General features: G+C 54.3%; 2 protein-coding genes across 2 annotated transcripts; one reads left to right on the top strand and one right to left on the bottom strand.

Annotated features, from left to right (window-relative positions):
* Nucleotides 1–1,216: 1,216 nt before the first annotated feature.
* Nucleotides 1,217–11,737, bottom strand: CSUI_004114 (ribosome biogenesis protein bop1). Its single transcript, XM_068064309.1, has 10 exons — nucleotides 9,947–11,737; nucleotides 8,992–9,140; nucleotides 8,452–8,537; nucleotides 6,717–7,824; nucleotides 5,066–6,117; nucleotides 3,961–4,141; nucleotides 3,594–3,670; nucleotides 2,821–3,019; nucleotides 2,166–2,244; nucleotides 1,217–1,782 (listed from the first exon to the last, which is right to left on the bottom strand). Exons 1-4 carry the CDS (start codon nucleotides 11,055–11,057, stop codon nucleotides 7,350–7,352), a joined length of 1,821 nt encoding a protein of 606 aa, XP_067923717.1. The 5' UTR covers nucleotides 11,058–11,737; the 3' UTR covers nucleotides 1,217–1,782; nucleotides 2,166–2,244; nucleotides 2,821–3,019; nucleotides 3,594–3,670; nucleotides 3,961–4,141; nucleotides 5,066–6,117; nucleotides 6,717–7,349.
* Nucleotides 11,738–11,907: 170 nt separating this feature from the next.
* CSUI_004113 (elongation factor tu gtp binding domain-containing protein) lies at nucleotides 11,908–25,344 on the top strand. The gene is made up of 15 exons (XM_068064308.1): nucleotides 11,908–15,214; nucleotides 16,144–16,414; nucleotides 16,530–16,650; nucleotides 17,465–17,544; nucleotides 18,077–18,180; nucleotides 18,664–18,733; nucleotides 19,164–19,548; nucleotides 20,078–20,367; nucleotides 21,192–21,340; nucleotides 22,069–22,239; nucleotides 22,903–23,001; nucleotides 23,432–23,861; nucleotides 24,223–24,309; nucleotides 24,479–24,595; nucleotides 25,007–25,344. The coding sequence occupies exons 1-15, from the start codon at nucleotides 13,182–13,184 to the stop codon at nucleotides 25,073–25,075; spliced, it is 4,476 nt and encodes a 1,491-aa protein (XP_067923716.1). The 5' UTR covers nucleotides 11,908–13,181; the 3' UTR covers nucleotides 25,076–25,344.
* Nucleotides 25,345–26,544: the final 1,200 nt, after the last annotated feature.

Raw genomic sequence — 26,544 nt, 5'->3', positions numbered from 1 at the left:
TTTCTCACATACACAGGCAGCCCATTGGCGTGTTCGAGCCTACCTGGCCGGAGTCGACCTGAAACGTGTCGCTTGCGCGAGCTCCCGTGAACCGTAGGTAGGTGGTGGGAAGTCAGCTGATGGAGTGCGTGCGAGTGAAGTGTTTTGAGTTCGTACGTCCGAGTTGTCGCGGAGCGAAAAAAGTAAGTCCAGCCGAAAGACTTGGCTACGTACCGATTCGAGTCGTTACGCTGAGGCAGGTGACGCGTGCGCGAGATACTCTTTCAGAAGACGGCGGGAGAACATTTCATCTGGGAGAGAGGAACGTAGGTCGAGTAGTGAGCGTGGAGCTGCGGGCGGTATTGCGGGGTAGCAATTCGAAAGGGCACCAATAAGCATGTCACGAAGTTTTGTCACGTCGACAGCCGAGGTTACCGCGGGAAGCGATGTGACCTATCATCCCGATCGGAGAGCGGCGTGGAGCGCAGCTTCAGTGGTCAGGAGGTCCCGTTTGCTGACGTACACGCGTCGAGCCACGTTGAACCGGTGACGTCCTACTCTAGCAGGAAAAGCGTCTTGGTTGCACGAGGTGACGTCTTACGTTGGACCGCTCACGTGATTTCGATGTGTGTCGGCGTTAGCCATGATTCTTCGCACCTGGTCAGGCTTCACTGTAATCGTGACAGGTGCAAGAACGTGCTTGGACCGTGAGGGCGGCGGTGACCCGATGGCAAGCTAACGCTGGTGCAGGGCAAAGAGCCGGCGGACGTGCTGTATTGCCCTGATCTTCGTGATGGCGCGTGGTGCATTTGACTGCGAGGCGCACTGGTGTGCTAGGGATGGGCTTGCTGAGAATGGCGGTTTGAATGGTAGGTGGTGACCTGGGAGTCGCTCGGGCCGCAGCGTTCGATCACTTCTCGGTGGAACGCGGTGCACATTGCCTCGAGTACCCAGGTGGCAGCGTGGTAACTTGCCACTCTTCTCGCACCCCAACCGCAGCTCACACAAATCGCGCACGGGGACACTCCCCCACTACTCCGGTGGATGGTGTCGGTCAAGGGGGCCACCACCACGCGGCAGGGCTGTCGGACTGTGCGAAGAGTGAGCCTGAAAAGTAGGCCGTGGTGTACTGCTTCAGTGCAGTGAAGCAATCCGAGACTCAGACAGACATCGTAGGCGCATGTGCGTATGACAACAGAAGACTACAGCAGGAGAAAAGCAGTGTCGCGCTGAAGATCGCAGAACTATGCAGATTAAAGTTTCTGATGTGTTTGGCTGCAACCCGTTCCAATCACGCTGTTGTACACGTTGTGGAAAAGATGGTAGCGTCGTCCTGGCCTGTCACTAGCAGACACTGCGGTCTTCGAAGGCGCTGCAGAGTGTGCCCCAGCAGACTACTCCAATTGTGATCCTTGCTTCGGAGAAAGGTTTCCCTGTCGGGATTGGCCAAGGAAGGAAGTCAAACGCCGAGTCAAGGCAGAGGTAGCGCCAGTCACCGGTCACCCGCTCACTCGCCATCAATGCTAAAATCTTGACACCAGCATGCGTCGACACTCTACACGCAGCCTCCAGGTTGGCCCCGCCATGTATTCCCCGTCACCGATCGATTCCGCAGCAGACGAGCGTGATCGCCTGTAACGCCTGGCGCGTATTCAGCCATTTCAGGAACCTAGACAGTGCTGACCAGCAAGATCACGTCCAGAGGCTGCACGCCCCGGCCTTGTCTGCTGTGACCAGCCACGGCAGAGTCGGATGCCACATACATGCAAGAACTCCGCCATCCTTCTTAGGGTCCTCAACGACCTGCGATAGAGGAGCATCGGGTACAGTTTCATAGTTGCTTCAGCAGCAGTGCAGTCTTGACACGTCGGCAGAGACAGTGCTCCCGAAACTGCAGTACTTCCAGAATTCTACATATCCTGGATGCAGCATTGCCTGCTCTGTGTGGGCATCGCTCCCGTGTCTTCTCAGGTAACAAGAAAACGCAATCAGTAATCACCATCGCCCTGCAGACACCGGTCCCTTCCCCACAGAGCATGTCTTCGTACACAGCTCAAATCGGAGATGCTCTCTGGTTGGTACGAGGAGACAGACCTACTGGTCTCGATGTGTTGGCACTAATATCTGACGTTTCGCTAGAATATAGTGCACGCGCAGCTCGAGTCTACGCGAGTAAGGGTTCTCACCCGGAGTTTACGGACGGGAACTATCAGAGGATTCGTCACCAGATCATTGAAGACTTTGAAGTGGTATACCTGGACGGTGCTGCAAGTAGAGACACAGAAGCCAGTGGAGACCTTAGAACTGTTCAGCTAGGCGAAAGACCTAGAGCACCTACCACGCCCATCATGTCTGAGCACAGCAGAAGCCTCCCCTCGCCATCAAATCACAAGCAAGGCGGCAAGGGGAAGTAACTTTGACACGCAGTACCGCTGCCGTAACAGCGGAACACGCCATTCTCCATTCGCAAACTCCGTGTTTCACTGATGGCACCAGCAGACGTTCGGGTGTGTCTGCCGCACTTTCTGCCGGGGCCATTTATGGAATGCCCGGGTGTTTGACTGAGCAACAAAGCTTACCCCGCTCCAGAAACACCATGTGACTCGGAAATCTACGGCCTGGGAGCTGGGTCCCCCTCGTTCAGAACGGGATGTTGCTTGAAACGCTGCATAAACTAGGGAATTCTTGTATAGAGTGTTTGTTCCGCCTGTCAGATCTGGCAGGAGTAGAATGCCCTTGTACGTGAAAGGAGTTCGATTCTTGCCCGAAGTGCAAAACCCACAGTGGCGCCAATATACACACGATCAACTCCACGCCATGTGGAAACGCTGGCTGGCTTACCCGTCAGCGGAAGCAGTACACATTAGAGGGAACGCCGGATGGAAACGGGCGTGGGTGATTGCGCCAGCGTGGGTCCGGAGAATCTTGTACACTCGGTTGGACAGCTCCAAATCGAAGACGTAGAGCCGCCGGTTCTCCCCGCCTGCGATCACCTGCTCTCCCGATGCATGAACGTCCAGGGACGAAATGGCTTCGGCACCTGCCATGCGCAAAACGTCACGGATAGCCGCACACAAAAAAATCCAAAACAGGCGTACGCAAGAGCCGCGATGTCACTGAGGCCTGGGCGTCTCGCTACGCGTTGCACCGTCATCGCTCTGCACGAACAGATGGGGCAACCTGCGTCCCCGACTCTTCCTGCGTTGTGCTGGTGAATGCCCCAAAATTGAAGAAGCATCCTAGCTTTCAGTAAGCATGGCGAGCCTTCACTCTTGTAGGAAAGCGTGACATGATGCAAGAAGTCGAAGTCAACTTGGCACGGCCATTGCTCCAAACTATGAGGGCAACCAGCACGTGGCTTAGACTCCATGTTGGCTGCTCTGACACCTCGCGGCAATGCTGCACAAAGCTACTTCATTGCAAACTAGTCCACAATTTTTACACGGTGATGGACGGATGAACCGAGGGATTCACACTCACAGTCACTCACATTCCCGTGGCAATGCGAACTGCACATGTGCGCTTATGAGGAAAGTTTTCTTCACCGAGCGCGCTTTCCAAGAAAACGAGTTGGAACAAAGACGGTGAAGAAAACCAGAAAATGATTCACTCACCGATGAGCTTCCGCAAAAGCGCTTGGGGCTTCCCTCCTTGCGGTCCGACTTTCTTGTTGTTGCGAAGGTCAAAAATCCTGTACAAAACACGCATCTCGGAGCAGTTCGCACTGCGCAACCGCAGGCAGCCCGGATCCCGGGGCGGCTGGCGGCGACTGTGTGATCGCTACGCTGCCGTATACCTTTGTACACGGCAGTGTAGCGATCACATGCATTTGTACATGCGTGGCTGCACCGGGAGCAGACATTGTGACCAAGTGCTTGCCTCGGCCCTCCCCAGACCGCGGCTGTTCTGATCACCCTGTCAGCAAGTAGATCCGCTGAACAAGATCCTCCTAACAACAGCGGTGCCTCTCCGGCGAGTTACCTGATGCCTGCGTGGTACGCGACGACTAGCCAGGGCTTCAAGGGATGGAATACTGCGGCCTTCAGGTGTCCGCCACTGACGCGGCGGATCGGGTGAATTGTTTTCTTCTTTTGTAAGCTGTGTACGGAGCACTGCTGAGAGGGAGACGAGCTTCCGGGACACATTGCAATAAGGTAGCCCCCTGTAGAGAATGAAGACGCAATAAAGCACGGCAGTACATGGGATCGACGACACAGCACATTCTAAAAATCCTCTGAAGCATACGTAAACGTCTCTTTCCGAGGTGCTCTCTAACCTCTTTAAACAATCTGGTGCTAGTCTAGCCCGAGGCAGATGCGTTGTGAACACAGTCCGGCACGCTGCAACAAAGTAAAACCGTGCTTCGGACGCAAGAACGGAAAAAGCAGCTCGTCACCGCGACGGACTCAGCTTTTTAAGGGACCGTGCTCGCCTGGTGCTAGCCGGATTGAGTGCGACTAGTATCTGCAGTGTGTCCTTGCCTCAGGACCGTATTCAAAAAGCACGAGTCTGTTCGCGCCGCACCCAGTTCCCGCATTCGTCGGAGTGCTGCTAGGACCGGCTGCGTAGTTAGAAGACGAAACCAAATAAACGCGAATACACATGAGGCAGTAGTAGCATGTAACATCCTAAATTCCCATCCAGCACCTACTTCCCTAACAGCATGATTGACCGGCTTCCGTGGTAGGGTTTTTCAAAAAGTGAAGCTGCGGCAATGACAGATACTGACACAGCTCGAACGCGTGCCATACCGGGCAAGGAGCCCATCGTGTGACGCTGTGTCTATCGCGCTCTTGCCCTGTGTGAGACACTCAGAACATCTTTGGTTTGGCGCAGCGGGTTCAGAAAGGTAGCGAGCTACCATATGAATCGGGGCTAACTAATCGACCAGAGCGAGCACGCGCCGCCGCGTTTACAGACTTGTAACGGTCACACGCTACAGTGTCCTGGAAGTCTTGTTTTCAGCAGGCGCGAATCTTGAGTGGACACTTCCGGCCGTAGAAAGAAGTAAGGTGAGAAACAGGGCGCGCGCGCCACAAGAGCTCGCCATTGAAGCTGCACTAGTGCCAGACCAGATCTCTAGTACCTTTGGGATGCCACGAGATGCTCCGAATGGTCGAGTCGTGCAGAATGCTGAGACCGCAGAGGACGCCCCCAAGAGGGGCACTAACAACGTAGTCGTCTTCGCTTGTTTGGTCTCCTCCGTAAGTGTTGTCCACCGCCTGCACTGCCACTTCCCCTGCGCCTTCGTTTGTCTCGATCGATATACCCCTAACTCTGCTCTTCGCTCCGTGTACTGCCCCTGCATCTGCGGGAGCCCGTGCGAGCTGTGTGTCAATCTCTCTCCAGACCCCCACACCTTTAAGTGTTTGCTGTCGCCGTTTTTGCTCCACATCGGGATCCTCTTCCTCGCCGTCTTGCTCCTCTCCGAGGGGCGCCTCCGACAGTGTGAGTAACTCTTTAGCTTCGAGAAGCTCACTGCGGCGCTGGTCTTCGGAGTCTCCGCCATTCTCACTACCGTCTGAGTCTCTTACAGTCTTCTCGGCCTCTCGACCATCAGTCTTTTTGCGCTTTGAACTCACGGCCTGCGAGAAAGCCGTCTTGTCGAACAAAGGCAGGTCCAAAACGAGGACAACGAGTTGGTCTTCTATCGCCACAGCGAGAATGGGTAACCGCGGGTGGAATGCGGCAGCGGTCACTGCCTGCTGAAGCTTGAAGGACAAGAACGCCTTTCCGGTGGTCAACTCGCAGATGCGCAGCACGCAGTCATCAGCCCCGACAGCCACCCACTGACCCGTATGATCAATACAGACAGCAGAAAGGCCCCTAGCGCTTTTGCACGGCTCAGCCGATTCGGCAAGAACTGAGGAGGCGGACGCCTCTCCGGTGCCCTCGATGCTACTGCTCGCTCCTGCCCGAGGCACCCTTAGCCCACGACGGCCAAGTGTTATAAGTGGAAGCGCTACAGGCTGCATTTGATAATAGGCTGTCACTGGCAGGTAATCGACGCGGCGCTGTGTCGGAAATGGACGCAAATCGTTGGGCGAAGGCAGCTCAGGAAGCAGGGATGAAGGGTCGACGTTCATGGCCATCTTGAGAGACCGAGGACAGAGATATAAATCCAGACATCGACCAAACCTGCCCCCATATAGCAAGAACGCAGTGTAGAAACATGCGCGAGGAACATGTTGGGCGCCCGAGTAATGAATATAGACGCGTTTGAGCATTACAGAAAATGCACTCTGAAAGGAATGTGGAGCGCGTCGCACACAAGGAGTTCAGGCTCCCTGACAAATGCTTGATCCTTTCTTTCAGATGCCCGCCGCGCAGGTGTGCTGGTCCGGTATCGCACAGGAAAGTGACAGGCTATTTGTTTCCGTACTGCATACTAGCCTATCCATCTCAATAACCCCACCAGCTGCCCATGCGGGAGGCATACCACCGGTCGCGCTGCTCGGGCTGCGAGAGCTCCTAACGCTGGCAACATGGCAACACCTGACGGCACTATGCACAGGGACCGTGCGAAGCTGTGGTCCTGCGCCCACCCCGCACAGCTGAGAAGTGTCTGTATGTCACCGCGCCGAAAGCCTAATCAAGAGCGTCGACCAGTGAAACCGAATGGCTTCCATGTCGGACATGGAGGCCCCATTGCCAACACGCAGAGTTAGCTCCCAAGCACGCAGGTGATTATGCAGAGTGGCAAACGCGCTGCCAATTCTTGAGAGCCCATAACTTGCCTTTCCAGCAGCAAATTCTTATAAGCTCCGACATGCCGCAATGCAGCAAATTTTTGCGGCAGAAAAGTGAGAGGTCGATCCTCCGGAGCCATCGCCTCCCATTCGCGTTTCTCCTAAAAACAGATATCGTCAGAGAACCCCCCTGTCCCACCAAGGCACCTTCTTAGGCGCTCTGGAGTTTCGCGGGGACAGAGGTTAGTTGACTGAAGACACCCTCCGATTCCCCTCCCCCTGGCGTGTTTCGTTGCGTCACCTCGAAAGGCGTCGCCGAAGCGCACGCAACCAAACTCGCCTGCTCACTCTACTGTCTGCGAGCGACCCGGACGGGCACTCTGGTGCTCCGTCCAGGTGCGGCGTACCCACTTCCTGATGGTCCTACGTGTTGGCTGCCTGACCTGGGCCGTTCCTTAACGCTTGCTCGAAAGCGGACAGAACACAACAGTGGATACGAGCTCTAAAAAGCCCTGCCTTCTGCGGACAGCCATCAGTCTCTAAGAATGCATCTTCCATATTCGTAGGCTAACTTTAACGATCCACCAGTCAATACTTGTACCTGTGCACGCCGGCAACCCAGGATTCATGAACTAACAACTGTCACTGTCCACTCTACGGGTCGGTTGTCTCTGCAGCCCATCACGCGTGCGAATTGAAGCACAGACTGTTGCTGGAATGACGCATAGCAGTCTGTACCACGGCCTGAAACACTGGGATGTGAACACAGGACGTGCCCAAAAACGCAGATACGTCTTCGGCAGCCATCCTAGGGAACGATGTTATGTCGTTTCTTGCGTTGTTAGACTTTACTTCCTCTGTGAAGAGAAATTCCTCCGGGGGGTTGTAGCTCTCCGCGTGGCCGGGAAGGGCAAGCTTTGGAGCTGGCAGCGGCGGCGGTCCGTGTCCCTTGCTTTTTCCTTCCCGGCGGTCGACGTAGACACTTGAACCCCACAAGTCAAAAACCTCGGGGCCCTCTTTCTTGCGGCGAGCCTGTGCATCGCGCAGAAGTTGTCCAGAACGAACCAGGTGGATCAAATGAGTAATCTTCTTCTGCTCGTGCTTGGACGGCAAGAAGCGATGTTTCGGTACCGGTTTGTTGTGCATCGGAAAAATGCTGCAGAAAGTAAACCAGGAAAAGAACATTCCTGTCACGAGTCACCCTGATACCCAAGGAGTCCCCCTTAAGCTACGACGGAAAGTCAGATTCTCTCAGGGACCCAGCTGCCGTAAAAAGAACCCATCCCGGAAGCGTGTCTTGAATGCGCCACTGTCAGCACAGCACGGGAGCAGCAGATTCTGTCCTCCATAGGGCCGCTCTCTCCGAGATCCAGTGCAGCCTCTTGAACCCAGTACTTCGCAGTCGACAACGAGAATACGAATTACACCGGAAGGAGTGATTCTATTCTAGCAGTCCGAAGTGCGTTTAAGAGAAGAGAAGACTTGGCGGTGCTACCGGGGGGCAAAACGCATCCGTGTTAGCCCGCCTTCTGTCCAGAGGCAGACACCGAGCGACTGCGTGTCTTTCACCGAGCAAACACCGGTCCACCACGACAAAAGACCTTATTCCGCCCTGTAGCACGGAGCTGGAATTTACACACTGCGCGACTCCGTGCCCCCTCGGTAAATTGATCTCTACCCAGAAAACTGATGCCGTCACGCGGGGAGACACGTCTGACAGCTGAAGAAAGTGATGATTTCGCTTTTTACCCGGCTGCCGCACCCCGGCACTACACAACTTTACCTGTCTTCTAAGTCAGATTCCACGAGGACCTCCTCTTCATCGTAGCTCGAGGACGGGAACGCTCCTGAGCGGATGCGGCGTATAATCTGTAGCGAAGCGAAGAGAGAAAGCAGATGGGCATGCGACGCACGTTGTTTCGTGTCAGCCCTACAGACGTAGTAAGCATAGAGAAAGAGTTCGCTCGATGAACCTGTTTCTTTCTGCGGCGGCACCCGACATATGTACCCCTTAGGGAAGCCCTAAATCCGAACCGACTCCAGTTTGTCTTTGAGAGCCGACACACACACCAACATACCACGCGACCGGATGCATTTTCCAGCTGTAGTCCCCGTGTGGTGCCAGCAAGTTTAGGCGTCCACAAATATAGCTCGCGCGCGGCATTTCGGAAGCGAGGGCTCTGACTCAGAATACTACCAGAGTATTTGGAGGTAACCCGTGCCCCCGCATGAGCTAACACTGTCTCGCCACGCCCTTTTGGTATCAGTCGCAACTTCCCGGTGCACCGCTCGGTTGAGGCAGAGCTTTTTTGTTTTCCCGTACCTCGAGGTCTGTGTCAGTCAAGCGGTACTTGCGGTTGTTCTTGACGTCCACCACAGTTCGCCAGCCCTCTGGATCGTCCTTCGCGAGCAACTGGTCAATCGCCGAGGAGGACAACTGTTTGATCATCTTCTGTCCATCCTTATCGTACCCTGGTGAAGGCATTCGTACCCACGCAGATGCACCACCACGCTCGGCTCCAATCCATGCAGATGCATACTTGCAGCCCCCAAGCTGGACGGTTTCTAGACTGATTGCGCCGCCGCGCGTGAAACGTAGACTAAGCGAGCGCCCATCTTTGCGGGGGCAATTCGTGTGGAGGTACGCAGATCTTCCGTGGGTATCTGGTTGAAGACCTGAAACTACTTGCACCTGCGTATCGAGGCTAAAGAGAGCAGGTACAAGTTTTGGAGTACGTCAATCAGCCGCGTAGAAGGGTGTTACAAGGGCGGTTGCATGAAATATGCTTTGAAGACACTGACATACCAACGAGAACAGAGCACTGTCCCAAATTCTCTTATGCGTGAAAGTCACCCTCGGTATTACTGCGATGCCGCGGAAAATAAGAACTGCCGGTTTACAGTGTCCCCTTCTCGGGCTTTCTGCAAGACTGCACAATCTGTGGCTAGCCCCGGCATCTGCTTGCGTGTTCCGCTCCTCTGAAACGGGCATTTATTTCAGTTGAAGTCGACCATACAGTACGTGTCACATCAGCGTCCATCTTCACATTAGCTACGGCAGATGGCGTGTGGAAACGACGCACGCCGGGGTGGCTAACCCTCCTGTGCAGGTGCGGGGTTGTCATCACCGTGCTATCATACACCTATCTATCCAGGCCTGATGTGACTTAGCAAGCATTTTCCAATCGCGAAAAAAGAGTACATCTCCGTGCCGTTAGGGGTACTGTCAGGACTGAAGAACAAGTTGAACCTCGTGAGCCGGTGACTAGTGCACATACCGATGTGATCATATTTCTCGTACCACCACAGGGGAACGTTCCCAATCCTGTTGTCCTCTTCATCGTCATCTGAGAGAAGATCATCTGGTCCTTCGTTCGGGTTTGGCACTTCCAGTAGGCGCTCGAACCTGCGCAAACGGGTTTTCTCCAGACCCTTCCCTTCTTTTTTCCGGCTGGGGGGCTTCCCCTCGTCCCCTCGGTTCCCGTTCTCTTTTCTGCCTTTTGTTGCCAGCCTCCTGTCCGCAACTCGCCCCGTCAGAAGCAGTGGCTTCGGACTGAGCTCTCTGTCCCGCCCAGTCCCACCAGCGAACCCCTTTCCCCGCAGGCTCGGTTTCAGTACGTTCTTGCTGTCCGCTTTTGTCGTCTCTTCGTCTTTCCCGCCGTTCGTCGTAGGAGAGTTGGGGGAAGAAGGAGACGCGGTCTTTGGTGCGCTAGATACACTAAGTACTGTGGCGAATCCACGTCCTCTCATGCTACAGGACTTAGTATTCATGCCTCTTGCCTCTGCCTCCTCTGTCTCAACATCATCTTCGAAGTCTTCACTCAACTCTCCGTTGTCCTCTTCGTCGTCACTTTGTCCTTCCTCTTCTTCAGTCGCGTCCTCATTTGTGCTTTCCTCTTCATCGTCCACGTCCTCACTGGACTCGTTGCTATGTTCAGATTCATGTTCTTCATGGCTATCTTCTGCTGCCAGCTCCGGTTGGGCTTTCTCAAAGTCGCTGCTAGGATCAGCCTCTTCCTGCCCAGACAGACTCGCCAACTCGGGCCTTTGTTGGTGGTCAGTTTTCGCACTTTTCCCTTTCTCTTTGTCTCCATGCGTGCCCAGTGACAAGCCACGCAACTTTCCTTTTGAGAAAGACTCGCCATCTGAACCGCTACTTCCTCCTGTTGGGCTCCTTCTAGAGGAGCAGGTCGGCTGCTTAGTCTTACCACGAACTCTCTCCTTCAACACACTACACCCTCCGGCCGACCGTGCCTTAGTCCCAGTTTCCTTTACCTGCGTCTTCTTCCTCTTGTCTGTCCTCTCTTCCCCGTGAGCTGCCTTGGATTCCTGCCCCCCCGCAGGCTCTCCTTCTCTTCCCGCTTTTATCTTGCCCAGCCCGCCGCTCATCTTACCTGTGTCCTACACAGTTTGGGTGCGTGACGCCCAAGGGGAAAATCCTACAGAGCACAGGCTGGAGCTGGACACCTGAAGGCTACCGCATGCTAAAGCTAACTTCCCAGATACCCGGAATACCGTGCAGGAGGTAGTCGCGTTTCTGGCTCCGATCTACGCTGGAATACATACAGCGCGCCAAGGATGCAAGTCTGAAGGAAGGATGCGGAAGCGAAGTTTATGTTATGTCCAATAGACGAAATAAACGCCGCTGGGACCCGGACACGCGCACGTCGAGAACAGCACGCCACGTACTGCACACTCGGCAGAACAGACGTTTATCACTAAGCAAATGTTTTGCCAATACTCGCACAGCGGTCCACGAAGAAACGGAGTTACCACACCGCGACCAGAGAAAAAAGGAGCGAGGAGATGCAGACAAGGAATCCAAAAAGTAGACTTACGTTTGATAGGAGAACCGGAGACACAGAACCGGCGCGGTGTGCTGAGAGAAAGCTTGGTCCTATGAAGCTATTCGAGGGGTTTCAAAAAGCAATGGAGTGCCGATTAACAACAGGAAACCTCTGATGGGACAGGCAGACGACAAGATCTCTCCTACAAGAGAAAAAAGAAAAGTAGCAGGTTTTTCCCTCTCTCCGTTCGACTGTTCACACCCCACATTTGTTGTATATTTGTTTTCGCCTGAAATCTTCAGTAGGTCTTTCCCGTGTAACCATTGTAGATCAATTGCCGCATGCAGGATTCGAGATCGTGCATGCATGCACCGGAGAAAAAGACAAGATATCTAGTGAACCCTCTTGCTCGCGCGGTCATACAGTCGTGCTCTCTCATTCTTCTCTCTTCTCTAACCTCAACTCTCCTTTTCTTGGAGGAGGCTGGCAGACGAGGAAATACTTTTGCAGCGTGATGCCATGCTTTGTTGTTGTCCCTGGTTTCAGGAGTCACGTCGACAGGCTGTCCGGTCATTCAAGACATCTGATTGCACACCCTGTCAACATCGATATTACTGGGGAAAAAATCGACGATGACCTCCCTTCACGAGCTAGCCAGACTTCTGCAGGACAGGCCCCTGGGGCTTTAGAGAGGAGAACGCTCGGGGTGTGATCCCCTCCTTGTTGTGGCACCGGTCCATAGTCCCTGCAGTGTCGGTCTCCTACACTCCTAAGAGCTTCCTTCCGTGGTAGGGCACTTCTTCCATCAAATGAACTACGAGGCTCTGCGTGTGTCGGCCCCGAAGTCTCTTTGCCGTGTACGAGATTTTCTCCGAAGGCTTCAAGCCGTACTATGCGAGACATCACGTTTTCAGCCTGTCAACTGGCGTCTGGTTCCGCTGGAGACTGCCTCCGCTCTGGCTCGTCGGAGTATCTTACGTAGCCAGTTCGTATAGATCTTTAGATTTTCTAGGGTTAACACTGGCGTAAACATTTCTATGCCTACCACGCCGTGTGTGGACGACTTTTCCTATGACAGGTCGTGGCTGGCCTCCCTAAGATGCGTGGGAAAAACGAAGCGGTGTACGTATTCCTCCAGTTCCGCACTGGAGACGGCGTCAAACCAAGTATCCTACTCCTCTTCCTCGTACCTCTTTTTCCTTCGCGCTCCACTCTGTCTTTTCCGTTCGTGGCCGGTGCTTCTTACTTTTCTCTCCCACCCCCACCCTCTAACTAGGGAAACGCTCAACTGTACAATACCGTAGCCTCTCCTATAGTCATGCCAGCTCGCTCTCAGCCTCGGGAGGACGTCAAACGTTTGCTTAGAATACTTCTAGATAGCGGATATGGAGACGCGGAGGTAGGGGCCTAGATTCAATGACCAGAGGGCAGACCGTAAGAGTGAAGAAAACTCCACTGTTGCTGGAATGAAGCGTTTGGTGAGAGAAGTGGTGGAGGCCCTGTGGCTCAGCGGCGCGGCCTGGCAGAAGGGAACGACAACAGCAGCTGTAGCTGCCTCGTGAACAAAGCGTTGGTCTGTTTGGAGGAGCTCAGGCAACTGCTAGGAGACATAGGAGACGACAAATGGCAAAAGACAGTCCAGGAAAATAAGGTGGAGAGACGGGTAGACCCTCCCTGGAGCAACGGAGAGCTTTTTCTAGTATTCACCTCCGTTCTGAAGAAGGTCATGGCGGGGCTGTACGGCAAAAGGCTGTCTAGCCAGGCATGGGGTGAACAAGAGCCGGCACGTTTCGAGGAGCAAAGCACGTCCGGCATAATTGTCGCGTTCCACGAACCTCCTCGCACTGCCAGATACGTACACGGAAGACGTGAAGCTGTATCCGTATCGCTCAACTGGCCAAGAAAGCCTTCTCCCTGTCCCTCTGAGCATTCACTCGATGACGGGCTAGCCAAGTCACGGAGTAAGAAGCCTGGACGAACCAGCCGATTGCTGACGCGGCGTCTGTCAACTTGGGCTCTCAGTTGCTTCGGTAAATTTCAGACACATTGTCTGCACCCCCCCCCGTTCTCTTCCTCGTTTTTCCTCTCCGGCGACGGTTCTTCCTGCATTACCGGTTCGTCATCTCACCAGATCTGGTCTTGTCTGTCAACCCTTTCTCCTTACCGGTCAGTTATGGCTTCTGATATCCTCTCCGGCACTTGTTCGGTACTCGTCAGTTTTTTTGCTTCTCGTGGTGCTCCAGGTCGCCACTATTCGCCAGCGTCTCTGCCTGCCTGTTGTTTTTTTTCTTCTTCTCTCCGCTGTTGTGCTTCTCTTTCAAATACGAAAGACTCATTACCAGAGGCCGCATTCTTGCTCCTGAAAGAAAAAGACGTTTACTCCTCATCCTTCCAGTCTCCCTCAGTCCTCTTACGGGACCATCGACGGGGGGCGTCAACGAAACGTGGTACCGTCGAGCGTCATTCTCCTTCTTGTCTCTCCTCGTCCCTTCTTCTCTCCCCTTACGCCGTCGCTCTTCACTCCATGCTTGGCAGCTGTCGAGAAAAAATGGGCACGTGGACGAGGTCCGGTGGACAGCAAGAGAAGATCGTTAGGAACAAGTGCGCTTGCTCACCACGTTGTCTTGCCTCGACGGTAGTTTTCCTGCACGTCGTTGTGGACGTTTTCTTGGGTGTACTTCTCATGGTCTCCATTTGCGTGGGGTGCGTCTGGCGACTGCTCCGTAACATCAGTTCAAACACTTCATTCCAGCTCTCTTCGAGAAGTCGTTCCATCGCATCGCCTGTTTCACCCTCTTGCCTGCCTCTTGGTGAACGGATTGTAAGGCAGACACGGCCGGATAGTTCTTCTGCGGAGGCCCCTGTCAGTTTCCGTCCCGCACCGTCCTGGCTCTCTCCAAAGCGTTCCTGCTGTCATGGCTTGTTTAGCGTCCTTCCTTTCCTCCTTCTTTCGCTTGCTCCCTACGTATGCGGACATTCTCACCCGCGGATCCTGCCCACCTCCGCTACTTTATTCAACGCATATGCTTCAACAGAGGCGCCGCGCGATGCTCGACGTGCATTTGCTGTTGTTCCTCTGGAACGAGAACCCTTCAGGTACCAGAGGGCCGATCCGCGTGTTGCTTGTAACCGGGGGCTTGCGTATAATGCCTCCTCCCTCCTAAATATATGGCCGGCTCTCTCTCTTGAAGAAAGCCTGCCCTGTAGCGGAAGCGTTGACAGTGCTTCGCTATTCATGGAGGGAGGCCCTGCAGGTGACACATCTGGTTTCGAGAGCGACTGGGGTGCTTCCTTGCAGAAGGTACGGCGTCGCTCGTGGGAACGTGGCCAGGTGATCCCCTGTTTTCTGCGTCCGGCTGTTACTTCTCTGACGCTATTTGAGAAGAATAACAGAGTAAGGAAGAGGTCCCTTGGAGAATTTCTGGGGCCGTGCTTCATCTCTCCGTTCCCTAATCTCCGGTTCACTGGCAGTGGCTCCAGTTTGCCCGCTCTTCGCAGCGAAGACGAGAATAAGGTCGCTTCGTTCTCCCAGGTTTTTTCGTCTTCTTTCTCGACTGTGCGTTGGCGAGCGTCTTCCTCTCCTGTCGGCCCCTCTCGCCTGGTTAGCTCACCTCTGAGTTCGGCCGACTGTGGCTCATCCGGTCGGCACCCCAACTACCCTTTGTTTACTTCTTACTCTCCCCAGGCTTCCTCGATTTTCAATCCAGCTAGGGCTCTTTTCCAGCTACCTCCACGTGTCTCTCGTACGTGGGTCTCCAGGTGCGTTGAAGTTCGCACTTTGAACTTAACAGGCCTCCAAGCTAAGGCAGCGCTGATTCGGGAGAAATCAACAGTTTAGACGTGCGCCTTGCGACACGTGAGAAGTACGGGCACGGCACTCCGACAGACCGGGTTTGGGTGTGCCTACACACTCGTCTGAGAACACGTTCTCGAGGATATACAGCGGTCTTCATTGTCCGCATCCTCCGAACTGTCGTGAAACCTTAGCTCAGCTGTGTGTAATCTGTGTGACAACGAAATTCACAGGGCTCACCCTGACAGTACCGAATGTCTTGATTTATTCGTCCTGGTCGGGACGGGAGAGAAATGAGCCTCAATATGAGTGTCCTCATATGGACAAGTGATCAAGAAAAACAACGTACGAACATCCGTACAAATTTCTTCAAAAAAGTCAAATCGCGAACACCCATATACCTTTTTAGAGTGGGCGGTAGACTCCTTGATGCGCAGGAAGAATATCAACCGCAGAGGCGACCCTCATCATTTTGAAATCGAAACTTCTCCCCTTGCTGGCGTGCACGGCAGACCAGACGCATAGGACGAAGAACGCATAAATGAAGAAGCGCGCGCGGTACTCTGTTTCTGAACGACATTACATAAAATATTCTTTCTCCGCGATAACAGCGACCGAAGAACGCTTTTATTTTCGTGAAGCGGTGAGCCCGTGGTGTGATGGGCTAGCCTCTGTTACACCAAACACCTCGGTTTTGGAAAAAGCTCCACTCGAGTATGTTTACCTTTCTTGACAAGCTAGGGCAGAGGTCCGGAAATGACGGAAACACGCCTGACTAACGTTTAGATCCGCGATTTCTTGCGTTGGCTCCATGCGCGAAAGGAAGAGTGAGAGAGCGTTGTATGGCGTCAGTGTTACGTATTTCTTCATGAGGATCGGCTTCGTTCTTTGTCAGGATGAATCCCAAGTTTCCCAGCTATCGCTCCGCTGAGTCCGGAACTGCAAGGCTTAGCACGGGCAACGCAGACCTCGGTGGCGAAAGTGAAGGTTTCGGAGAGCAGAGAGGAGAACCCGAAGGACAAAGAGACCGCATGCTTCGAAACGTAGCGATTATTGCACACGTCGATCACGGAAAGACAACTCTCGTCGATGCGCTCCTCCTTCATGCAGCCGAACTAGAGTGTGCAGGAGATTTGAGAACCAGCTGGGACTTGGAAAAGAAAAAGGTACGGAAAACTATGTGCGAGTTGAGGATCCCGTCGTCGCTGGAGTTACCGCAGTCCCTAAAAAGTACCTGGACAGCGTGTGAGCCTGGTTCCTCTGTGCGATGGCCTTTTGCAGAGTATGCAGCGAATGATGGATAGCGGGCAACTGGAGAAGGAACGTGGCATCACCATCACTGCGAAGGTTTGCTCGCTGCGTTTCAAAGATGGCAGGAAAATCAACATTATAGACACACCAGGTGAGCTTCTGAAAACAAAGGAGAAGCGGTTCTAGACGTGCCCGTCCGCCTCTTGCTCCGGAGGAAATAGGAACAGTGGGCAGTCGCGCACAGTCCTGCGGAGCTGGGGTAAGCATGTGTAGCGAATGACAATGTTCAGAGTTCACAACCCTTCTTGCGACGCACACCGCACCAGCTGTCACAACGGTTTCACAGACTAAGCGGGCCCCTTCGGCACTTGTCGGGAGAGCTTGTACATGTTATGACCTCGACAGCCGACACTTCCGACCGCAAACCGGGACTCGAGCTCGTTTTGTGGGGAGCGCTCAGCTCTTTAGGAAGAGCTTTCGTGAGAGCGTGAACAGCCGACGGGCGGCTTCAGTTGTAATGCTGCTAAAGAAAGGTGGTCCTGCCTGACATACTGGGTGGCACACCTATGTCTTCTTGTAGTTTCTCGTTTGTGCTCTGTGTTTCTCAACGTGATTCGGGTTTCCTGATGGAATGCTCCACTCGAGGGCAGTGTCTGGGGGTTGCGTCCGCAAGCGCCCATCGAGCGAAGTATTGCCGTGAGGGCCTTGAGCGTGTACCTGTGGGGCCGGTGCTGCATAATGTCTTCTTGAATGCGTGGGCTCTTCCAGATGTTTACGATGCAAGACTCTCAGCCAAAGAAAGCACTCGAGTGAAAGCTGGTCGATTTCAGGGTAGTCGCAGTGAGGCCCCGAGTGTGAAAAGCCGTGAACGAGTCCAAGGCGTAACGTACTCGTCTACTGGCGCATGATACCTACGCACGGTTCCAGTGTGTGTCTTGCTCCTGTTTGGTCATTACCTTCTACAGGTCACGCGGACTTCAGCGGAGAGGTTGAGCGGGTGATGCACCTTGCAGACGGTGTGCTTCTAGTTGTTGATGCTGTCGAGGTAAGTCGAGGTAGTCGAGGACTCTGAAAACAACTTGCAAAATCTCTTTCCCCGTGGAGAACTCGTCGGCTTGCTTCTTGCGATCTGCATGCCAGAGCCGTATTTTCAGGAACACGTCAGATGCAACAGTACTGTCAATTCAATCGCCACAGAAGACATGCTCTAGGTGGGAAAGCGAGCTAGGTCTCCGAAGCACCTTTGAGCGCTGACATATTATGCCACACCTTACTGCTGTCGCCTCAGTGGCGACCGGGTCTTTGGTCTCGCCGTCTGCGGTCCTTGGCTTGTTGTAAGCTGTGGGGACGGTACTGGATCTCGTGCAACTTTGTGTGCAATGTAGTGTACCGTAGGCTTGTGTACCTCCTCGTTACATGGCCGCTGTGGCTGTCCTGGCGGCAGCAGCCATGGCCGTCGGAGTGTTGAGCTACAGGTAGTAAAAAGGACAGAAGTGCCACGCCGGCTTCAGCATTACACTCCTGCGCGCCTGGGCTGTTGAGCTGCGTCATCTTGGTCGATGCGCTTTGGGTTGCAGGGCTGTAAGCCACAGACACGCGTAGTCCTCCAGAAAGCGTTGAAAGCAAACCTTCGAGCAGTGGTCGTCATCAACAAAGTGGACAGGAGCGCCGCCCGTCCTGAGTGAGTCACTGAGCAGCTTGAAATATCTCTTGTTGAGCTCAGGGCGGGCGTGACGAAGCCTACACGAGGGACGGTTACGAGCTGGATTGAAGAATATTCGCCTTGACCCTTTACTTTTTGGAAAGAGAGCCCGCCGACTGGCCGTGCTTCAACTCTTTCTTTTTTCATCATCCGCCTGCACCGCCGGACCTTTGTGTGACTTTTTACGTGGGCAAATTTGTGACCCGTCGTGTCCTGCTGCCGTCGAGTCCCCTGTGTTTTGACGGGTACGTTTCCAGTCTGTCGGCGACAGTACACTCCAAGGCGAACGCAATGAACCAGTCAATGACTGAGTCGGTTCCACGCGTTGACAGGGATGCGCCAACAAGTTTGTATAGGTACGGCATGCGCGTCCCTAGCTCTACTGTCTTGGACCCGTGACTGTGTGAGACAATCCCTCAAACGCTCCTGGGAAAGTGTCACAGGTATCTGTGTGTCGTGCAGGGACGTCGCAGCTCAGGTTTTCGACCTTTTCCTTCACCTTGACGCCACAGAAGAACAAGCAGACTTTGAGGTATGACTATCTTCTACATGGTTGGGCGGTTTCTAACTGATGTCACAATTACGTGTGGTCCATGTTGTGTTGCACCACCGACCTGTGCGCGGTCTTCTTACGTAGCAGAAGCGTGCTTCTCCCTACTTTTTTTGGAGGCTTGGTATCAAGCCATCAAGGAAGGCCGGACCAGGGGTGGTCACACTCTGGCCCTCGTGCTCTTCCGGTGTGGAGCAACCATATCCGGCTATCGCCCGACTTCAGGCAGTCTAGCAACGTGGTGGCGGTCGTCCAGGGGGACACGTCTTTCCAGAACAAGTTGCCCCCGCGGGAGGATTGGCTGTCCCTCGAGCCGATGTGGTCGCCCGAAATATACAGTTGTAGAACACTGGGTACCGCGCATGTTACCTCATTCCTACCAGACGAAGACGTCTGTCCAAACTGAATGCAGGTGGTGTATGCATCGGCTCTAAACCGCCGGAGTGGAGGCAGTCCCCGCGAGCTCGTTGGGTCGATGGAGCCGATAATTGATGCCATCATGCGGCTGCCGCCCCCCCGGTCCGGCCACACCGGTACATTCACAAGAGCCGTCGCGTCGGCACTTACCACCGGCAATGAGGCGACAACGGCGCCACTGTCTCAGGCTCATGAAAGAGGTGTACCCCCGCTGCTCACCGGCGGAGGAAGCGGTGCTCTTACGCCTCTGCAGATGCAAGTAGCTCATGTGGATTACAACGCCTACAGGGGAAACATGGCAATGGGCAAGCTGCTCTCAGGCAGCTTAGTGCCTGGGATGCTTGTGGGTGTCCAGAAGCCGGGAGAGCCGGTTCGAAAAGGTACGGTAATCGATGCTTGCACAGACCGGCTGATGGGACGTGTCGCCGTGGTTCTGTCGTCGCGTTCTGAATTCTGAACTGGGATGCAAGGCAAGGCTTTTCCGGGACCTCACACAGAGCTCTCTCGCCAGTAACCGGTGTGCGAGGGGAGGCCCTGAACAGCACTTGTGCACAGCAGCGAAGCAATTTACTTGTGTACGCTCCGCAGCAGGGACAGACAAAGTGATGGCCCTGGTCTCCTGGGAATGGACTAAGCAGCTAAAGTGTTTTCGGACTGCGGCGGTCCAAGAGACTGTTTGTTTGTTACCGCCGAGCAGGTCGCGCTCGGAAACAGTCGGACTAGTAGGGACGTTACTGCATTGTTATCTCTTTCTGCATCTGCGTGGTCCAAGAGCACACTGGCAGCTTGCGTAGCTTCTGCTGATCAGGCCACCAGTTCATCTCTGTTCTTGTCGTCTGACCGCCAACACTGTCGTGCATTTGGCTAGGTGATGGCAGTGGCCCAAGGTTGGAAAACTGTGTGATGCAGCTACTTTCTCCGGCGTGTTCGAGTATAATGGAATGGACCTGCGAGAGCTAGACTTCGGAAACCTCGCAACAGATTCCGCCTCTTCGCCATCCGGCGCCTCTTCCGCTGATAGTGGCGCAGGGCTTATGACGAGCGGGGTTGCCGATGCATCACTAGGGGGATCAGGAAGCACGGCACAGTCAACTTGTGCGACCAAGGTAGTGAATCCCACTGCTCTTGTCGGTGACATTGTGGTGCTCGCGGGACTTACCACGGACGTTCGGGTCGGAGACTCTATTGTCGATCTACAGGTGAGAGGCGTGCCGTACTGCACACAAAATGCCGCAGCCTCAATTTTCCCATCAACTCTGTTTGCCAAACCGTGCTGTAGGAGCAACAGGGCTAAGTCGCTGGCCCCCGACACCTCAGTCAGTGTATATCAACTTGTTTGGGGCATGTTCTGTTTCGCCAAGCTGAACTACTCACCCACAGCAATTCTATTCAGAGATGGTCCATAACAAGCACAGCTAAGGCTTCCGAGGAGATAGCCCCGACATGCGAAGTCAACCGCGCGCAATGTGGGAGGGCAAGGGGACACTCGGGGAACCGCACAGACCTAGACATCTAACGGAGTGAGTATTATTCGCCGTACAGTGAGGATGAGGCAACAGTTACGGGGAGAGTTGAGAAGACTTGACGATAGAATGTGGGCAATACACCGGCACCAGCACACGGCAGGTTTCCCAAGCCCCTTCATCATTGGCTGTTTTCCCTTCGGAGAGCCCCTTCTTCGTTCGCGGTGTAAGGTGTCGGAAGTTTTGCAGACGAATCTGATTGAATGTGGGCTAACGGGCATCGTAGCCCGCCCGGTTTAAGGCATACGTAGATCTCTTCGCCTTCTAGCTTTCTTTATGATGGCAAGAATCGGTCGGGCAAGCGGCATTGCTCTTCTGCCGACATGCCAGAGACCCACGCTGCAGAAGTTCCTGACAGTTGCGGCTCCAAAGGAGTCATAAGCTTCTCGTTGCTTCAGCGGTCATCTTTGAATACCAGAAACTCATGAATCTTTCACACACAGAGTTTCCCCGCGGCACGAGGGAAAAGGCAGCCACTTCTCACCGTTGCATCTTTGCAGAATCCTCGTCCCCTACCGCCGCTGGCAGTTGCCGAACCTTCTGTGTCGATCCAAGTGATGGTCAATACATCTCCTCTGGCTGGCAAGGAAGTTGACTCCCCAACAACAGGCACGGTGCTTCGAGAACGCCTTTTGAAGATGGCACAACGGTGGGTCAGACGGTAGTTGCTTGTAAAAAGACATTGCCGGGGTTTGGTTGGGGCGGCTGCTGCCCTAAGCTGCACTGCGGCACTTTTTTTCTCGCATCTTGAAGTTCATTTCTTCGGGGAAAGGCATTCCACTCAGGGCAGCTTTCCGCAGAACATCTTCCACAGTGCTGTGCTCCTGCGTAGCGTACTCCGGGGAACGTCGGGTGAGACGATCAGAGACTTTACGAATTGACCAGAAGCTCTTGAGAGCCACGGCAACACAGAGAGGCTTTTCCTGAGGAACAGACGAGCACGGTCTAAGCCAGTACTGAGGCCCACTCTTGCAGGCAGTCCGAGAACTGCTACAGCTCGGAACGTCAATACTCTTCCGTACTCACCTCTTTCGCTTACAGCTGGACGCAGTGTTTTGTTTGCGTCGGAATAGTGCGTGAGGGTGGTCCAGTCCTGCCTGTTGGCTTGGTGTCTCAGCCAAGAGAGGCGCGTTGGGCCGCCGGATCCGCAGTCATTCAAGGGTTCTGCGTGTCGAGCTGTTTTGTTATGAGAATCTCTTTGAACTGGAAACTGCAACGCTTCTCAGCCCTTGGAGTGACAAACCTCCGGCTGCCGTCTTGAGTTCGCGTAGTGATCGTAGGCCGCCTGGCTAACGGGTGGTAGCTACCCCATGAGGCTTGGCTAAGGTGAATTCAATTCGACTCGATTAACCAACTCCATCACGTGCGTGGTTTCAGCGATGTCTCTCTCCGGGTGGATGTGGCGGACGAAACCTCTCACCAGTTAAGCGGCTCGTCTTGCCTTCTCCGGCTGAGCGGCCGTGGCCCTCTTCACTTGACCTTGGTCGTCGAGGCTCTTCGACGTGAAGGGATGGAGCTCGTTGTCGCAGCACCCTCAGTGCTGCCAAAGTAAGCGTTGGCAGGTTGGGGATAATCCTGCGTCCGTGCTCGAGTGTATCAGCCGCTGCTCAGATGAGACACAGGATTCCTGGAGATAGCGTACTGGGCTTGCCGTTTCGATGTATGGGGTTTCGTTTGCTCCGCCCTTGGGTAGCACTGTCGTGTGAAAGAGACTATCTGCGGTCGCGAATATACCATGAATGAAGGTTATGCTCTAAAGAAAGAGAGCGAGGAGACCACGTCCCGGGCTGGCGACGCTGGATTTGACGTCTTTCCACAGCGGTTGTCAGTATCTCGTTGGCAGGAACTTAGCTGAAAGCAGGACAACGCCTGCAGGTGAGGGCCTCACAGGTTGTGCTAGCACCGAGTAAGCAGGGACTGGCGGTAGGCTGTCAGGGAAGAGGCCGCTTCACGAGAGAGGCTGCAATATTTGCTGCATGGCTTCCGCTCCCTCGTGACCTTGCAGTTCCGCACGATGGGGACCACCGTGGTGTGCGTTACCTCTTGGTGTTGCCTTGCAAGCACACCAAGAGCCGCAGTTTCATAGCGGTCTAAGCTGGATAGAAGTGGCGTAAGCGCGTGCGCGTCTGCAAAGTGAGTCCGCGAGAACCATGTCGAAACCACTACCGAGGGCGGCACTCCGGGGTGATGTTATAGTGTGTGTTTCGGCAGATGGAGCGATGACGGTGAACTACTAGAACCGGTGGAAGAGATGGAGGTGACTGTCCCACAAGAGCATGCAGGGGTCGTCATAAACGAAGTTAAACAGCGGTGAGAGCGGTTCCGCCAAAAAGAAGAGGGATGATAGCATCACTATGCTGTCCGGCAAAATATCGTCGTCCACGGTGACATTAGAAAAGAGTTGCAGATTGTTGAATAGTAATACTAATCCTATCACGTCAGACAGCTTCGCGTCTGGACGCTCTGTGCGAGCGAGTGGGAAAAATCGTGGCTACTCACCCAGTGCAGCAAAGTAGCACTCACTTGTATCGGCTGCAGTCTCAGCGCCGTCGAGTTGCGGGTCTCAGGCGGTCTGGGGACTATGCCGCCAGGATTACATATGTCTGCACATTCAATTGCGCGCCTGAAGGGGCTTGACTGATGACGGTAGCTGAGAATAAGTCAGGTGATGGGGCCCTGCTGCTGTGTCAGTTTAGGGCAGTCTCGAGTGCCGTCGTGATCGTTCTTGTCTGTGTACCAGCAAGGGTGACTTGGTGGACCTCACGACTCCTTCGTCACCGACGTCGCCTGCCACCTTGATATTTCGCATTCCAACACGGAAGTCGTTCGGGCTGCGAGCGTCTATCCTCACAGCATCGAAGGGCACGGCTTCCGTGCACGCGGCCTCTGGAGGCTATCAGCCAGTTCCGACGGGAGAAGATACCGATGGCTTGCTTAAGATCGCGCGAAACGTTGATGGCCGGGGAGTTGGGAGCTCCAATGCCGACAAGAAGACAGCCCCTGCTAACAAAGGTTGCAATGCATTGATTCCGAAGGAAGGGGCAAAGAAAAGTGCGGTATTTGATGTTAAGCGCGGTATTGAAGGCAGCGGCGCAAAGCGCAGAGACCGTGGGTTCCTGGTTGCAACAGAGGATGGCACCGTCACCGCCAAAGGAGCACTGAGTGCGCAAGTACGCGTTCAACTGATGCAGTTGGAGAGGTTATGGAGTCCGTAGCAACCGAGCTGTATCTGTTGCAGGGACACGTAGCTGAGAATGAGTGAGATTGCTGTATAAGAGAAGATGGAGATGCTGTAGTTTTGGGCGTTTCCCCGCTCGTCTTGGAATGTCCATTGTGCTCCGTATACACTCTCCGGCTCTCTGAAGCGGAGGAGGCGGGTGTACGGCTGAAAAGAAGTGAGAGAAGTGCTGGAATGTGCTTGACTGGCACAGAGAGTGGCAAATACGTCGTAGTATGAATGATGTCCCTACAAAAAATTACAACTGTGCGGTTCCTGTTACGCGGATCTTTTCCAACTTCTCGTGAGCTCAGGAAAGAGGACAGCTCTTCGTAACCCCCGGCGACCAGGTTTATGGAGGGATGATTGTTGGGCTGAACAGTCGCGGCGGTGATTTACCAGTAAGTAGTGCCGAGTGTCGCTTGAAGTGCCGCACAAGGGATGGCCTAAGAGGCGGCGTCGAAGAGTTACCACCGCCCAACCTTCCCGGTAGTGATAACGGTGAGAGCTCAGTAGAGGAATACCGTACTGTAGTTGCCGTTTTTCTGCAGTCTTGTCTCGTTCCCGCAGATAAACGTTTGCAAAGCGAAGAAGCTAACCAACATGCGAGCAGCGCACAAGGACGTCGCAGAAGGCATCGTACCGTCATTCGACGTCACGTTAGACTACGGACTCGAAGTACTAGGAGTAAGTCTCTGCGGCCGTATTTGCTGGCTCAGGCACCCTCAGTTGCCACCACTCGGGTAAGGAATCGGGGCAGTGGGGCAGTCAAAGGCTCGTGGGGAACTTTCAAGCCCAATCCAACACTTTCTCATCATGCAGGGGGTTTGTCTGAGCACGCTTTTGATTTCGAGACATGGTAGAGTGGACGGGCCTGTCTGGGTACGACGAGGCGCACTAGCGCGCCTTGTCGTACTAGCGCGGAGACGCCACGGCCTCACGCCGACAAGACTGGCATGGTATACCTCTCAGAGTGGACAAGCCAACACTGGCAAAAGAGTTCTAGTTACTGTGGATGCATGCGAGCTTTGCCGCAGTGACTGAGGGTGTTCATGGGCTTCTCGTGAACCTTTAACTGTGCGCGGTTTTGTTGAACAGGCGAACGAAGTCATGGAAGTTACTCCCAAAAGTATACGCCTCGCCATCCGGTCGGCGATGCGAAGGTAGCCACGTGTCAGAAACCGGGCTTCGCTACACGGAGTGCGCTACCTCTAGTTTTCTCGTGTCGGTCCAGGGCACCCGTCGCAGTCTGCCTCCCGACAGCTGAATTTTGAATTAGTCTACAACCTTGGGCCCATGGTGCGCCCGGTGCTGGTTTTTTTCTTCTTTTTTTTCCATGGGTTAGAGGCGCGCCAGAACGGTATTAGAAACTGAGCTATTCCGGTGGCTGCTAACTCACTTGACGAGGAGAACCCAGCAGTAAACTGATTTGGTGCGCACTTCTACCTCACGCTCAGTGGTCCGTCCAGGGGAGCGTCACACGTTCAGCCCAAGATGGTGCTCGACAAACTCCGAAGTGGTCGTTTGAGTGCGACTGATGAAGCATGACACTGAGTGCGGCCGCGTGCCAACACATGAAACAAGGTTCAGAAAGGAGAACATGTTCCGCAGCGAAGCCAAGAGAGCATGGTTCACGGAAGTCGGGTTCAGGTACATCTCACGACAGTAGCGACGAGGCACCGGCGTGAAGGCCACAGGGGGGGCCTCGGCAGATTCTTGAGAACAGCTAGCAATCTACGCTGTCGTGGTCTGTCTTACCGAAGACCCCTAGACTGCCTCCGAACTGGGTGCTGCGGGGGCGCCCACCTCTCAAAGAGGGAAACGATACACTCTTTTCGCGGACTGTCGTTCACGTCGGACCTTGAGTGAGAGAGACCGGGGCACCCGGAACAAGGAAGGACTCGATTAGGTTGCCATGCAGACTTCTTCCAGTGTGAGGTTCTGCAGAAACCATTGTCTTCAAAGCTACGACACACTGAAGCGAATGACCGCCAGTGCGCATTTTGTGGAAGTAGTGTTTTGCTTCTGGAGCCGGATGGAACAGATGCCTTCCTGTGCGGCATCCTTCGAGAGAAGGGTGTCGCAGACTGGAGTGTGGAGTGCCACGAAACCAGTAAGCATACAAGAGCAGCCAGTCAGCATGTGGAGTCGCTAGTGTCAAAACAATGGACTGGGCGAACGAACGCTGATGCGGAAAGTACTTGGAGCAGCAAAGCCAGGCGCATCGGACGGCCGTCTTTCCCCACAGAATAGGTCACGTTTTGGATGGGCCTTGCCCAGTGCTTGTGTCCCGTTGCTGAAATCCGACAACCGAACGTCCACCCTCAACCTGCAGTCTTACTTGACTCAGGTCGCGGGCAGCACTTCATGACTCCGTCCGTTCCCTAGCATGGGAACCCTCTCAGTATTTCCTCTGTCGAGAGGAAGTAATAGAGCGGTGATTCTCAAATTCGTCAACTGCGATGGATTGCCAAACTGAGGAGGACTCGGATAGCAAAAGAAAAAGTTCTGAACTCTGTGTGAAGCTCCCATGAATGGGAGTCTCCTCTCACTTGTTCTTCGAATGACACACAGTATTTACCGATGGACGCGAGCACGCACCTGGCACAGACACCTTGCACCACCGACTGTTTTCG

This window comes from Cystoisospora suis, assembly GCF_002600585.1.
Source record: "Cystoisospora suis strain Wien I chromosome Unknown contig_1864, whole genome shotgun sequence".
NCBI lineage: Eukaryota > Apicomplexa > Conoidasida > Eucoccidiorida > Sarcocystidae > Cystoisospora > Cystoisospora suis.
This window is presented reverse-complemented; position numbering and strand designations above follow the sequence as displayed.